Below are 16,463 nucleotides of genomic sequence, written 5' to 3'. Positions count from 1 at the left end.
AACTTTTGAGTTAATTTAATAATTCCTCACAAGTTTCAGTATTTCCATTTTTGCAAAACAATTGGAAAGATACTAATCTCATCTTACAAAATCAGAAGTAGCTTTTAATACAATGACGCCCACTACATTGAAAACTTGCTTAATCACATCAAAAAAGAATCACGTTCCTCTCGACCAAAATTAATTCCTACCACCAACCAGATCTCTCAGTCGCCTCCATTGTTTCCCATTGGTATCATTGGAAGTTCCATCTTAAAGCAACATCTTCCTGTGTCATTCTTCAGTTCCTATTTTAGTATCTTCAACTGTCTCTCCAAGAGTAAATCGAACAAACCTTCGGACTTTTATGTTCTCACCAAGTGCTGCAACAGTTTGCTTTACCAGGTCTTTAACCAGCACACTGTCATCCTTAATGAACGGCTGTTCCAAAAGGGCAAGCTCTCCAAGCCTCTTTGAGACCCTCCCTTCGACAATTTTCTCTCTAATGTTCTCTGGTTTTGATGCAAGATCTTCTCTTTGCATCTCAAGTTCTTTTTCTTTACTCACAACACTCTCTGGAACTTCTTCAATGGATACAAACTGCACCTGTGGACAGGCCACGACTTGCATTGCTAAGTCATCAACCAACTCTTTGAATTTTTCGCTTCTACCAACAAAGTCGGTCTCACAGTTGACTTCAATTAGTACACCAATGCGAGAGTCGTGAATGTAGGAACCAATTCTGCCTTCAGCTGCAAGCCGGCTGGATTTCTTGTCAGCAGTTGAAAGGCCCTTCTTTCTAAGGTATTCCTGAGCCTTCTCAAGATCGCCTCCAGTTTCAGTCAGAGCTTTCTTGCAGTCCATCATCCCAGCTCCTGTTTCATCACGCAGTTGTTTAACAAGTGCAGCAGAGACTGCTACTGTTGGTCTGCAAAAGAGATATGGGTGAATATAAACCATGCAAGAAATTATTGGAATAAAAACAAGGCCACATTTATTTTCTACAAGTATTTTTAGCACACATGGTGAAAAGGCAATGCAATAGAACAAATACATACAAAAGGGAAATTTTCGCATTGTCGGAGGCAACAACTGATTTTCATTCTCAAACCTACTGCCTAATCTACCAAACATATATACAAACACAAAAGTGCCATGTTCTTAAATACTTCAGAAATTCAAATTATAGACAAAGCATTGACCACTATGATATTGTAGGGAGTAAGAAACCAGAACCATGGAAAACAGCCACTTACTTCTGATCAACTTCCTTGGCTTCCACTGAACCTGATTGCTCTTTTCCAGCAGTAGACACTGGTTTTGCTGCAGTTTGGGCAGCCACTTCAGCAGCAAAATCCTGGCTTTTCTTCTCCAGGCCCTCTCCAAGATTGAACCTCACAAATCTTTTCACTTTTATATTTTCTCCAATGGTTGCAATAGTCTGCTTCACCCAATCTTTCACCACCACCTTATCATTCTTAATGTAGGACTGCTCGAGTAAAGCCAAGTCCTCAAGTCTCTTCCTTATCCGACCTTCAACAATCTTTGATCTGATCTGCTCTGGTTTCGATAAGAGATCTTCCTTTTGCATCTCTATTTCTCGTTCCTTGTTTACAACATCCTCAGGAACATCTTCTGGAACAAGATATTGTACTTGAGAGCAGGCAGCGACCTGCATGGCTAGATCATCAACAAGCTCCTTAAAAATGTCACCTCGGGAGACAAAATCTGTCTCACAGTTAACCTCTACCAGGACACCAATCCTGCTATCATGAATGTAAGAACCTATTCTTCCTTCAGCTGTAACTCGACTGGCTTTTTTTGCTGCACTTGCCAAGCCTTTCTTGCGGAGAAACTCCTGAGCTTTAACAATGTCCCCTCCAGTCTCTGAGAGAGCTTTCTTGCAATCCATCATTCCTGCTCCTGTTTCTTCACGGAGCTGCTTTACAAGAGCCGGTGATATAGTTGCTGCTGTTCATGCATATGAATCAATAAATTGAGGAAGATAAAATAAATGTCTTAAAAAAAATATAAATATTGTATAAAAACACAATAAGTATCATGAATGTCTTAATACACACACACTCCGCCCATCCAAATTGAATGTCCACATACAAGAGTTTTAGGAGTCCAACGATAAAAACAAGGCACAGTTTCAGGATATCCCAAAATGAATAGTGGACATTCAATTTGAGATGGAGGGAGCATACTGTATTGAAAAGCACAGACAAACAATACATTTTTGCAGCTTTAAAGTTTCCTTGCTGGATTAGAGCTTAATTCAAAAGTTTGTAAGATGCCTCTAATAGGTTAGAAGAACTGCCAAAGTGGATAAATTATAAACCTTTAGTCACATTTTCCTTAGGGGCAGAGCCATTCGAATCTGTAACCTCATCATTCTTCTGAGGTGCAGGTTCTGCCTCTTCAACTTGTGAAGTAGAAGGAATTTCAACCTTAGAAACTGGTGTCTCTATCTGCACTTCAACTTTGGTATCCTCAACTTGATTCTCTGCTTCTTCAATCACTTCACTTCCTGAAGACTTAATCTGATCATCAGCAGATTCTTGAGATGGATCAGAAGTTACATTGTTTTCCACTGTATCTGTATGCAAGATCAACAATAAGAAATACATATACCAAAAACAGAGTGAACAAAAATAACATATCCTTATTTTCTCTATTTCTTTTTTCACGAAACAACTATTGCTTAGTTAGGGATGAGAATATGGAACGCCATAACTGACACAATAGTCATTCTATTGCATCAAAAACTGTACTTCCCAAACATCTTGTAAAAGAAACAGAGAAATGAACTAATGGAGTTGGATATATCTCAAGTAATTCAAGAAAAAAATAGTACATTTATGAAAAGGTTGTTTTTCACTCTATAACTAATTTAATAGAACCTTGAGCTGTATCCTCTTGCAAATTATATCTTGCTAATAAACCATTGCTTAACAAAATCCTTGAAAATAGATTTTTAGCTCTTCATTTATTTTGTTTATCAGACAGTGATCCCTTGTATATGATGCAGAATCATAGATATTGTGTTTCCATTCATCATTTGGTGATGATTTTTGTCACAACATAGCTACCAGTGTTATGGATATCTACCTTCAGGATCCTTGGGAACATGAACGTCAGGTTGTACACCTGTGCTGGCAATGCTGCCATTTTCTCCAGGAATAGCTCCAACTTCCTCATCTTGAGCTGATGCAGCAGAAGGACTTTTGCCCTCAGCTAGAGGTGTTTCTACTTGTACTTCATCTTTCAGTGTGGAAATTTCATCAGCTACTGAATTTGCTGAAGTCGTAACTTGATCAACTACTTCTCCAGATGATCCAGCTGTTTCATCATTTTCCACCTCATCTACTGAAGGAGACTCGGCACTACCTTCAGGGGATAAAACTTCAGAACTCTCCTCTGTTTCTTTTTCTGTGGTTTCCTCAGCCTTGTTTGCAGTATCAGCTACTGTATCTGTTTCCTTTTCAGCTATTTCTGTTTCCTTTTCAACTATTTCATTTGCTGCAGTAGAAACAGTGGCCGACTCCTCAACTGGTTGAACCTTTATTTCCTCTGACTTTTCTCTCTGATCCAAAAATGCAGCAATCTCCTTATTCTCACGGAAAGCTAGCACAAAAGGATTTGTTGCAGTATGAACCACACCTTGGCTGAGCTGTGAGTCCAATTTGTTGTCATCCTCTTCTTTCTTCATCGTCAAGGTTACTCGTCCCCTTGAGATGCGTAACACACGTACATTGACTTCTTGGCCAACCTGCAGTGATGAGCCTCCCATCATACTCATAAGTCCATCATCAGATTCTTCTGATGTCGGCAAGAATCCTTCTTCCCCCTCAGGAAGGGATATAAAAGCACCAGACCTAGTTAAATTCTTCACCGTGCCCTCTAGGTCTTGTCCCTTGACGAATTTTGAACTTTTCACCTCCTCCTTTCTCTGGCTGGGCTTTGAAGCATTCTTCCTAGCAGGCCTTGCCCTATCAGTAGCGGCAGGACCATCTTTTCGTGGCTGGCGTTTACTAGCATCATCATTTTCACGCATAGAAAGAGATATCCTCCCACTATCAGTGTTCACTTCAACTAACCTCACCTTCACCTCTTGTCCAACAGACACAAAACTTGCAACATCCTTAACAAAGCTATCACTCAACTGGGAAACATGCACCAGCCCATCTGTGAAAGCTCCAAAATCAACAAACGCACCAAATGGTTGGATTGATCTTACTTTCCCAGTAAACATTGCACCGGGGATAAGCTCCTCATTCTTAATAGGTGGCATCTCACTCTTTCTAACAGGTCTTGTTTGTCTGGACTGAGTTGGAGCAGGACTGGAGTCTGATTTGCTGGTCGATTTTTCACTTGTTTCAACTGCATCTGATTGTATTTCTGAGCCTCCACTTGAAACGTCTGTCACAGTAGAATCAGATTCCTCCACTGCTACATCAGTCCCTGTGGCCGATATATGTACTCCAGGTTTTCTATGTAAAGCATACCCTGTTCTGTATTGTGGAAACAGTGTCACACAAGTTGAGAGAGGTAGGATAAATCTTTGTGAGGGTAAAGCATATCTTGTATGTTTTCTTGGTAAACTGCATCTTGTTAAACAAGTATTCTTCCTTACTGTACAGGCAGTTCCAGGAATAAGTGTGATGTTGCTAATGGAACAGGGGATTACAGGAGTCATGTTGACTTGAATGGCAAAAGTTAAAATACTGTCTGCACTAAAATAAGTGTTTCATCTGTTTCTTCACCTGCAAGAACAAGAATGATGTGCTCAAACACATAAATTTCCCCTGAGTTTGAGATAAGGCATAAGATGTCCAAGCACCAGTTGTTCTAAAATCAAGATGCCTAATATCTTCTATAAATACAGAAAGAATTAGTAATTTAATTCAGCACGCAGCAATTTCAATCATAGGCAAGATTCTGGTGATTATATTTTTCATGCAAATCAAAATATTTCATGTTCAACTAAAGGCTTGATATGCCAGGCACAATAGGTTCCAAGTGTATATTAACTGTTTTGCAGCAAACACATTAGTTTCTGATAATAAAGAGAGGTGTATTTAGCTGATAATTATGCTTTTTAGATATTTCACAAATCATTGAGAGTTCAAATTTTCACTTTGCTTTGATTAACAGATTCTCAATTATGTGTCTTCTCTGCCTATTTGGCCAAAATCATAAGTTTAAAAACACAAGACACGCATATGCAACATTTTTAATCTAACTGTTCTACAGCTAGGAAAAGTCTCTATCTTCAATTTAAGAAAATAATATTGAATTTAAAGAAAACGAAATTCGACAACTTTTTCTCTTTTAAGCAGGATTTCAAAGCAAAGAAACAATAACCAAATTATCACACTGTGCATTTGAACATTATATCAACTAGCAAAAGCCCTTACCTTCAGAAACAAGAGTTAATTCTTATAAAGTGCATTATGGACCAATGACATGACTTCGATAAAAAACTAACCAAATTCTTTCTTAACAGAATAGAAGAGTTCCTTATCAAAATTCAATTCGTTCACAGTTTCTTTTTCTTTTTGGGATAAATGTGTTGTTTTATTCACTTTGTTCACTGTAACAGTAATAGAATTCCACTCAAAAACTAAATCCCAACATTTCCTTCCCAATTCGATAACAAGCATAGCAAATTCATTACCAAAAAACCAAACAATTTCAAACTTGACATGACTGCGGCCAAAGAGAACCAAAACAGGAAAAAAAATTAACAACAACCCATCATTAGAAAATCACAGAAAAACAGAAAGCAACTTCAAAACCAAAGACCCATTGGCTTATAATCAAGCAAAAATGATACCTTTTTGAGAGCTAAAGCTTTCTGGGAAAAGTTTTCAGAATGAACTAAAAATAAGTATCAGAAACAAACCCAAGGTGTCGTTTGGTGATAAAGCCTATTCATCACAAGTGAAGAAGGAGGAGAGGGAAATGAAAGGTGGGGCTTTAAATCCTTATCTTTGGTTTCATTCATGGTTAGGAAAAAGTAAAAAATACGATGATGATTATGGGCTCGGCTCGGCTCTTGCACAAGTTTCCTTTTTTTTTTTTTTCTTTTTTCCAGCCTTTAGCTTATGATTGGCTAAAAAGCAAAGCTGGTTAGGATGGACTTGTATTCTAGGGCAGAGGGGCCTATATTTTTCTTAAGGGGCCGAAGATAAAACCCAAACCTGTTTCCTAGACGTCGATTTGGACCTCTAGTTCTTTGTTTCTTCTTCTAGAAAGAAAGTTGGACCTTTTACTTCGGTTTCAGATAGTTTGCTCTACTCCTGGGCTACTTTAATTCTTTTATCTGATAAAATGAAAATTCAAACTTTTCAACTCAATCCCTTGTTTTCCTTTTGATGTTGAATGATGCATAGATATGCATGAAATCAGAATCTCCTTCTTATGAATTTTTAGAAAAGTAAAGAAAATAGTGTCTAAAGAAAGTGGGATTTTTTCTTTAGTAAATTTGTATCAACTTTTCAGGGACAAAGCAACAAGAGAGAGATTGTAATTAGCTTTTGTTTTAAGCGTTATGATAGTTGCGGTTGGAAATTGACATGAATCACATCAAAAGCAACAGCTTCAGTTCATGCGGGAAATTCTTTAGAATCTGTCAGCAGTTTTTTGCATGGGAATTCCAATGCCATTTGCAAGCAATTGTGCCACAACAAGTACGACACATGAAGCTTACCAAAGTATTGAATTCTCCTACAATTTCTTAGGGATATTGGAAACCATATACATCATATTTCTTCAAATTGTCAGATTCAGGCACTATTACTGAACTGATGTAGTATAAAATCAATCCCTTTGTTCTGGATTCCTTGTAGATTTGCAATGAATCTGCCTCATCGATATCATGTCAGGCCAATCCTCTTCAAAGATATGGCTTAGCTTACATAAACTGATAAACAAGCTCTTTTAAACATTTTTCCACATCTTCCACTTTTTTGAACAGTGAACCCAATGATCTTGATAGACTGGAAATATTAAAAAAGAGAGTGATGCATGTCACTTTCTTGACTTATTATTATGTGAAGGATCAAAACCTTTTTGTTACCTAACACATTTATAATGGTAAAGAGCAGCAAATGTGAACTCATAAAATATATAGTATATTTGCCCACATGCATGCATGCAGGCTAGCTATGCCTTTTTGTACCTTGAAAACAAGTGTTGGGCAGCAGAAACCAAATTCCGCAGATTCATCATGAAAGTATAATAAACTAATAATGCAAGCATGGGCAGAAACCATAAACAATACATCACCCCTGGAGGAGAATGACCTCATACCTTGCATAACACTGCAATTACATGACAAATTTTCAGGATTGTCGAACAAGGAAAGTTCATAGGGCTGATACTCCTTTATTCCCAATGCTAGAAAAAGCAGAGTTTTATAATCCTACCCACGTGGGAAGGTGACAAATTGTGGCTCATATTTTGTCAAAACTGCCTGCAATTTGATCATCTTGAGTCTAGTTAAAGGCTTTGTACAAAGAAAGAATAAAGTCTATTCAAAGGTTAATGCAAATCTAATTATGAAATATTATGAACATTTGCCCCCAGAAAACAACAATTTAATAGTAAGTTTCCTTTAAGCATCCCCTTCATAGTCTCAAATTAAATCTTCACATGTGCATTGAAACTTGAATACTCTTCCTTCCTTTTATCAAATGTTCATTGAGTTTGAGAACTTGAAAACTGTTTATTAAGTGGCAGAAATGATTAAGCTAATAAGATTTCATTGTTCAAGTGAGCTTACTCTAATTGGATGATTGAATGGATGGAAAATTTGATAGAAATCCTCTATTTGTTATTTAAAAAGAGAAAAAGAATAAGCCAGCTTGATTTTGTTTAGGCACCATACATGGGACTTGTAAGCTCCACTAATTGATAGTCATAGAAAAAACCAATTACTTTCACAAAAAGTTGACTTGTTTTCCTCAGAAATTAAACTTGAATAGGTAAAACAAAGGTTAATTAAAAGCTAGTTGGACTGACATCTGCAACTTAAAATTTATGGAAGCTGGCAAAATGTGTGTGGATATAATAAAAATCCCCAATTGAATAAATAAAATGATATGAATCTTTAATTTAAAAGTGTTTCTTAACATAATTGATTGACAATGCAATACATGTAACGTATATCATTGGAAGGAAACAATATTTATTGGAATTTTAAGCCAAGAGACTTAGGTGATCATTCTGGATTTCTAAATCAAACAACATCAGAAAACCATATCCAAGATAGATCATAAGAGCACTGGGGATGTTGGTTTTATGAGTGGTATTTTCAATAATACAGGAGACAATGAGGACCAAATGCATTGATAGTGCCCCATTTCCAAGTCATCAGTGGGGCCCATCAAAAGGGTTTGTTTTTTCAATTAGGCATTGCCATTGCCATATCCAAAGAAACCAGCCAGGTGTTGAATTCTGCAGCATCTTCCACATGTGGGTCAGGAGCTCTCCTTGCAGTTTCCAGTTGTGCCAGACACCCATCAATCTTAATTATACAATTCTTAGAGGCTTCTTGCATTTTAAAATATGCAAGGAAATCTTCCACCTAAGCCAAACATGGATTTAAGGTTTATTTTTCCTTGGCTCAGCTCTCCGTAAGCTGATTAAAGGGATCTAGGTATCCTCAAGGTTTATTAACTCAATCATGCAGCCTTTTTTTTTTGGGATGGTTAAAGCATGGGATCTTGGTCACTACCTAAAGCATTTTAGTATATAATTTGTGTTAAAACGCACATGATCCACCAAACCATAGGCTGTATAATTGGTTGAATATAATATAACAAAATATTGTGATTAATTTCTAACAGGAAAGAAACACAGGAATCTTAACAAGGGGAGAAAATAAAAAGATATTTATTGAAGAATATATACTATGGTATGGTTACTGTTTGATTCAGGAGAAAATATTATATAGAAATTAGAGGAAGAGCTCTCTCTTAAACTCTGTCATATATAAATAGAAAAGAATGTCGAGACTCAACATTTTTTTAAGCATATGATGTAATATTTATCTGTTAGCCTTGGCACTTTTTTGCTGCAATTTCAACCTCAAGAAGAAAATTTTTAACATATTAAACACATTAATAGACAATCTCTACATATACATTTCGGGAATTCAGTTTAGATTTAATTTGTTAGTGACACATTTATAGTATAAGATTTGATTCATAGGATACATATGTCAGTACCTTTATCTTGATGCTACATAGCTTGCAGCTGTTTTGGAACCAAATTGTATGGAGGAAACCAAAGCACCCCAAAAAGAAAAAAGAACCAAATTCTAAACGTCCAGAAGGTTAACATGCAATTCCCTGCCTTGGTACATCGAACAGCTGATAATCATCTCCTGAAGGGACTACCTTTTTGTTTCCAACATATATTATAAATATGTTAATAGTTGCATGATCGTATATAATTAAACCGAAAAAAAAAAGACTGCAAAGTAATGCATTTAGATGTTGTATTATAAATATGGTACACCTTTGTGTGAAATAATAGTTGGGGCATGCATGATCTGACTTCTTTTTGCACAAAGGGGTCAAAGCAAATGTTTATAGTTTATTATGCACTTTTTTCTAAGCCATGGCACTAGAAAACCAAATGCAGTACTGATACACAACTATATACATTGTGTAAACAGAAAATTTTTAAATAAAAAAAAAGAATATGGTTACTAATTATATACTAAAAGTAAAGATCACATCACACTAGCTGATGTTGAATCAATCTTTTCCGAGAATCTTAGGATATTCTTAGCTGCATAATTTATATATACACCCAAAGCTGAGATACCTAGACTCTTTCTATCCTCCCACATCTCTCTTCATCTTAACCGTAGATTTTGAAAAAAGAAAGAGAGACAAACCGATAAAGAAAATGCCCTAAACTAGCTAGAACAGCTTTGGGAACAAGTCCCCATACCAATATTTCAGATTAAATAAAGGTTTAGAATCTCATATAAAATAGGATTGCGGGTGATTTTAGTGTTGTAGTTGGATCATGGACGGATTTGGGAATGGTGGGGAGGGGCTGCTCCCTTTGCCTTTGGCTCTCCGAAAAAAAAAAAAAAAAAACTATACATAGACACAGCGTTTTCCTAGGGATTACATTTGCTTTGCAAATCGTGTGAAGTAATGCAACCTGTAAGGTTTGCATGTGCCCACAAATCTATAGTAGATATGATATTCTCTACATCTCTCTCCACTAGACTTTGTCTTTGTTGTTTCTAATATTTTATCATTGCTAACTACATCACTCATCAAATCACACCAAATCAACATAATCCCCTCTTTTCTTCTCTGTTTTTATTAATTAATTATGATCATTTTAATTTCATCATTATAATTATGTTACAATGTGGTTTAAAATATTAAGCCATCCCCCCCCCCCCCCCCCTGTAACCAGAAAAAAGTTAATTAAATTTCTCATTTCTCAACTCTATATCTCCTTTTGGGAGGGGTCAGTTGGTCTTACCAAGTTAATCCCCATGTAGACTTTCTGAGAGTTTTTAGGGTTAAGCAATTCATGGAACATCAGCTGCATGTTTACTTCCTCCTTACAATTCTTATCTTTTTTATATGGTTTTTATTTTAATTAATCATTGTTAACTTGGACTGATTGGGGTTTTATTTAAAGGGGATTATCATGAGCAAAGAAGAATATTCATGCGTCAGCATTGAACGACAACACGTGGCGTAATACTAGTAGTGAATCCATGGCCAGTTAGCGGTCACATTGCTTAACATAACAAATTAATTTTTATATTTTCCTGAATCATCTGATTCACGACTATGGAATTAAATAATTGTTGTTGAAAATGATAATAATAATTATTATATATCTTATTGAGCAAGGCAGCATTTTTCACAGGTTTGCATCGAAGCTTAGCATCGGAAATCGAATAAAAATTTATTTTTTGGGGGGTGCATGCAAGACCACAACAATAACAAATTCAGGAACCAAAACAAGTGTTGGATTTGTGTGATACATGTTTTCTTCCTTAAGCCAATACTTTTAGGATGCTTTAATTTAATCTCTAAATGCTCATTTGTTTCAAACATGTTTGGAGGAAAAAAGAGTGATGGGGAGTCCCTCAATATTATATAGAATAATTAACCAAACCTTTGAATTGGGATTCATAATTTAACCAATGATCCCTCGCCCCGCTTTGACTTACTTTGCTTTTTAATGTTGTGCAACGCAAATTTATCCTCTTTTATATAACCCCATTCCCTGTATATTTTAATGAAATCTCTTATATCGATGTATTTCTGTCATAATCGATTGGTGTATAATTTTAATAATTTTGAAAATATTAATCAAACGGACTCTTAATAATTTTAAAAAGAGTTTATGATGAGCTTCGGGTGATTTAATTTCCAAAAAAAAAAAAAAAAACTCGAAAAAGTCTCCAGAGGTGTGATGAGTTTAAACTGTGGGTATTATTATAAGGACTTTTGCTTTCTGAATGAGGGAACTCATATTTTAGTGTAAAAAAGAAAAGGTTATGCCTGCAATTACCCAGCAAATGCCATACTCTGGGAGGGATTTAAGGGGGTTTCTTTGGTAATTGCAAGAGGTTCACATGTCTTTATAAGAAATTGGAAGATTCTCACTTTCCACCACACAAACAACTCATAAAATATGACCCACAAATCATGCGTTAAACAGCTCAATTAGATTTGGTTCCCCTTTGGCTAATTCTTAAACAGGATATCTTCCCTCAAATTATCGCGATCTTTCGGTCAAATTAGCCTCTCCCTCTCTCTCCCTCTCTCTATATATATATATACATATACATATACATATTTATTCAGCATTAATTCTTCACAAAATTTAGTTATATTTTTTTGTATAATATAAAGAAATACTTGATTTTGGAGAATTGAACCCTTTTGAGAAATATATATTTTACATTGCAATCTCTTTTATGGAAACATTCAAACAAAAATTTCGAGATTGATACAAGTTTGGATATAATCCCAAAAATCCCTGTTAAGCTGCAACCAGGATTTCTAGAATCTATACTTGAAGGCCATGCTATATGCCTTTAGAGTAGTAAGTTTTTTCCCCCTTTTGCTTAATATATAGAGAATGTTGTCTAGAACAAGACGAGATAGAAATCAAAAACTAAATACACAAATGAAAGATACACAAAGCAAAAACCTTAGATTTCAACCTTAACTTGGACGTGAAATCCTGTCTTACCTTCTTTTGAAGGAGCGTGACATGGACCCTTGCAGTGTAGGTAAAGTTGAAGCTATCAACGCACTGCAATGGCGCGTAGGGTTTGAGATTTTGGCTAAGCTTAATTTTGAAAGAGACAATCCCTTTCAGGTCTTAGGCTTCGAGGTCTATTTAAAATTATTAAAATAAATTAAAGAAATAATATAATACTAATTTGGTTTTTTTTTTTTATTGCTTTTGGTGTTGTCATTAAAAAAATATATAAGGTAAGTACTCAAAAAAAAAAAGGCAACACAGAGGTAGTGGAAAAAAATGAGCATAAAATCTATGTGTATATATATATATATATATATATATATGGCTAGTAAATCTGTACACAATCTGATCCAGCGATGCAATAATTACTTAGGTGCAAACAGCTTAAAAAGGGAGCGGAGATCTCTGATTCCTCAGCAGCTCTCCTTTGCCAGAAAGTTTGCTGCAAGAGAAGGCTTGGGATTTGCAAAGCTAAACTATCTCTCTCTTTTCTTTCTTCTTCTTTTTTCTTGTTTTATCTCTGTCTTTGACATATTATCACGGAAAAAACATAGAAGATGGGTAGCAGTTATTTTGGAGAACCAAACATGGGAAATGAAAGAGGAGGGTCGTCTTCGAGAAAAGGCAAGAAGAGTAATTCAGACAAGCCTAAGCAACCCCAGAGAGGGCTTGGTGTGGCTCAATTGGAGAAGATCAGATTACATGGACAAATGGGCTGTAGCTACCATCCTTCTCTTCACGGACCTTACCCTGGAAATTTCAACCAGGTAACTCCTCACTCTTTTTTCCTTTTTTTTGCCTTCCCTAAACCCTTCTTGTGTTTTTTAAGTGCTTAAAAGATTATCTGGCTATAGCAGGTGAAGTTTTTATTTGGGGAATTTCATTAAATTTTTCTGTACATGCAGGAAGACATGAGAGTGCAGACAGCTTATCCATCTATGCCATCATCATCCTTTTCTTATTCATCAACCTCATCAACATCCTCAGCTTCTTATGGTTTCCACCCCAGCATGATGGTAGGTGAACCTGCTCTTTGTTGTCTCCAAAGAGTACCATAAAATTCCAATTTTTTTTTCTTCAAAAAATTGATGGGTCATTGAGTGCATCTTTGAAATGATTTTCTGTGTCACCCATTTGTAACTGCTGTTTCCTAATAGATGATGAGGTAGTGTACCGCTAAGAGGAGAAAATACATGGCAGAAGATTTTTGGTGGATATTGCAATATTTGTTTAGCATCCTCATCATGATCATGGCATACAAGCTTTGATGGAAATAGTTGTCTCTTTCTTTATGAATTTGTCGAAATTATGTTTGTATAAGGATCCTTGAAGTTGCTGACTTTGTTTACTTGGTGCTAACCCTAGATACTTTTCCCCCAAGAAATAAATTTTCAGTACTTCATATAATCATATTGTCATCCCCCACCTTGATTGCTGTATATAAATTATTATATTGGTGAATAGAAGTGTTCCAATGAGAACAAGAATTTAAGAAATTAAGGAAACTGAATTGATTGTTTATGTATTACTTTATTAGTAATTCTCTATAGTCTTGAATTGCAAAGTAAATTAGTCAAATTTACCTGATATTACAGATGGGGCTAGGTGAATATGATCAAAGAGCAAACATCAGATATGGTGATTCCCAACCTAGTACTGCAGCAAGGTGAGTGTAATTGACTTTCCTATCCTATTTCTTTTCACAAGAATGACCTTTTGGTGAAAATCTGATTTCTCCTTAGAAGCTTGTTCTAGGGTATTTTGTGCTTATAATTAATATCTCCAATCATTTGCAACAGTTGGAACCCCGGCAGTGGCATCTTAGACACTCAACATTTTGCACAACCAAACATGACCAGACAGCTTCTAAACCTACATGTCGAGGTTGCTACATACTCCCTTCATATGTAGATGTCCACATTAAATGTAGAAATGAAAGCTACATAGATGGCATGTCAAGATTCTGTTTTGTATCTTTGAGCAAAAAAAAAAAAAAAGATTCTGTTTTATATAGAATTTAATATTTTTTCCCTTCCTTTTCCTATATACTTATAGGATTCACAACCAAAAAAGAGCAAGAAACACAGGAGCAACTCATTGGGATCTAGCAGTCAGAATTCTGAATCAAGTGACACGCAAGAGCTGGATTTGGAGCTTAGACTGTCATTGTAATCAGCAGTTTTCCACCAGTTAAATGCATGGACTGCATTTTATGCTTCCCTTAGAATTGTAAGTTCAAAATAAGCAGTTTGGTCTTGCAATTCACATACAAGTTGAGCAAGTTGATGAACTTGTTTGAATTTACATTTGAAAGGAATCTTATGTAATGAGAGGTAGATTGACTTGCTGCATGAGATATAGTAAAAATTTCATATTCTTGTTCATGAATTTTCAAAGAAATGAGGATTAAAGTCATAATTCTCACAAAATTCAATTATTTTGAGCCTAGCAGTCAGCATCTAACAGTCGCAACTTCATGAAATCATATTAAATCCCATTAATGCATTTGAACCTTAGTCCTATTGTTCAATAGTTAGTCACTTTATTAAAGAAGGTAAAAAAGGAGATTAGGAATATAACCGATCAGGGAAACTGTGGTCAACCCAGTACGTGCTAAGTGGGGATTAAAGCTTCTCAATTAAGGTAAAAGTAATAAGGGACAACTTTGGATGTCTCCGAATCCTTTTCTTCAAATACATGAACTTACTATGTGGCATTGTTGCAAGCGACTGACTTCATGGTCAAGCAGGTGCTTTTGCCTTTAGAAAAATGAAAATGAAACTAATATTAAATCCACTAAATTAGGGTTATGTCAAACAAGAAATTTATATCTTTTGTCACCTAAATACAAGCCCTAGCTATCTATACTACAGCTAGGAATTTCTAAGGAGCCAATCAATTGGCATGCGAGAAATTGCACTTGACACAAACAGGAACATACTAAATTTGAATCACAGTGCCATATTATTATGAATATGGTCTATATATACTTTGATTTTTTGAGATTTAATAGGTGGTATAAACCTACGAGGTAACTAGTGGAGAGAGGAAAAGGTGAACTGCTTTAGCCTATGGAATCAGTACTTTCAATCTTATGCAATTTGCTTTCCTAGTGGCTCCCAGCTGCATCAAAAGTTTAAGTTTGGTTTTGGTTTGGAATCTTAATTTGATCAACTGATTATGTGTCTGCTTTGAACAATGAAGTGGAGAGAGATAAGGTATATGCTTTATATTTCATGAATATGTGTCAGATCTTCAACAATGCCACAAAGAGAAGTACTGCAACTGCTTGACAAGGTTCAGTTTTAGTGATGTTTATTCCATATTAAAGTCGATTTTTTGTTAAGGAATATCATTTTCTTTTTGTTTGAGAGGTTTGGGGACCAGGAGAATGGTTTCAAATAAAGTTTTTGATCACAAAGTTAATTACTTACACATGTCTTAGATTCAGCTCTGAGGAGGCAGATCATTAGCAGCATTTTCATAGCCTTCCCTCTTGAGTTTTTTATGACATAGACGTAGCAAACCCAGCTTGGCAAAGATTAGATTGTTTGGCAGCAAGTAGCATGTGTATATAGGTACCAAATCCTAAAGTTGCTGCTCTATATATTTAAATGCCTCTCTTTTCCGTTTTTTAATGTGTCTTTTTGGATTATTAATTCAGAAAGAATACGGCAAAAAGAAGAATGGTTCCGTTCCAATGCCCATCAATCAACTGTTGGAGACATTGGAGCAGCCATTGTGAATGTAATTTTTCACATGTAAAATCTCTTTTATTAGCCCTAATGCTGACCAATAAGCTTTATATGATGACCAGTCAGATTAATCCTCGATTGCCCTTTTACTTTAATCAAGCCTAACTAGATAAAACCCTAGGAACTAGGGTTTCTGTCATCCTTTATTTCTTAATTTTTCTTTCTTCTGCTGAGTTTTTTTTTTTTTTTTTCTGAAAGGCTTTCTTCTGCTGAATTGAAACTTAGGGTTTCTGATTACTGTTATGTAGGATCTTAGCTCAACCTGTCTGGCTCCAATCTTTTGCATCAAATTTGTTTGTCATTATACCATGAGAGGAGTGCATCACAACTGAGCTTGACGTGTTTGTTTTTTGCTTTCACTATACATAAAGTTGCCTACTTTAATATGCAGTGTAAAAGCTATGAATATACCCCCAGATACAGCTGTATTAATTTGTCAATCATGGAAAAGATATG

At 35.6% G+C, this 16,463-nt stretch overlaps 2 protein-coding genes across 3 annotated transcripts; one reads left to right on the top strand and one right to left on the bottom strand.

The window, feature by feature from the left end:
- Positions 1-3: 3 nt before the first annotated feature.
- Positions 4-5,979, bottom strand: EMB2726 (elongation factor Ts family protein). Of its 2 annotated transcripts, none has more exons than XM_007013039.3 (5): positions 5,822-5,979; positions 3,094-4,748; positions 2,324-2,581; positions 1,236-1,950; positions 4-907 (listed from the first exon to the last, which is right to left on the bottom strand). In XM_007013039.3, exons 2-5 carry the CDS (start codon positions 4,679-4,681, stop codon positions 274-276), a joined length of 3,195 nt encoding a protein of 1,064 aa, XP_007013101.3. In that variant the 5' UTR covers positions 4,682-4,748; positions 5,822-5,979; the 3' UTR covers positions 4-273. The 2 variants fall into 2 exon arrangements, with proteins under 2 accessions (XP_007013101.3, XP_007013102.3); XM_007013040.3 differs by having other exon boundaries at positions 1,236-1,947.
- Positions 5,980-12,599: 6,620 nt separating this feature from the next.
- On the top strand, positions 12,600-14,633 carry LOC18588556 (mediator of RNA polymerase II transcription subunit). Its single transcript, XM_018127088.2, has 5 exons — positions 12,600-13,019; positions 13,158-13,268; positions 13,848-13,918; positions 14,052-14,136; positions 14,308-14,633. Exons 1-5 carry the CDS (start codon positions 12,810-12,812, stop codon positions 14,422-14,424), a joined length of 594 nt encoding a protein of 197 aa, XP_017982577.1. The 5' UTR covers positions 12,600-12,809; the 3' UTR covers positions 14,425-14,633.
- The last annotated feature ends 1,830 nt before the right edge of the window (positions 14,634-16,463 follow it).

Source organism: Theobroma cacao, chromosome 9 (assembly GCF_053813885.1).
Source record: "Theobroma cacao isolate CCN51 chromosome 9, ASM5381388v1, whole genome shotgun sequence".
Classification (NCBI taxonomy): Eukaryota; Viridiplantae; Streptophyta; class Magnoliopsida; order Malvales; family Malvaceae; genus Theobroma; species Theobroma cacao.
Note: the sequence above shows the minus strand (reverse complement) of the source record. Positions and strands in the feature narration are given on the sequence as shown.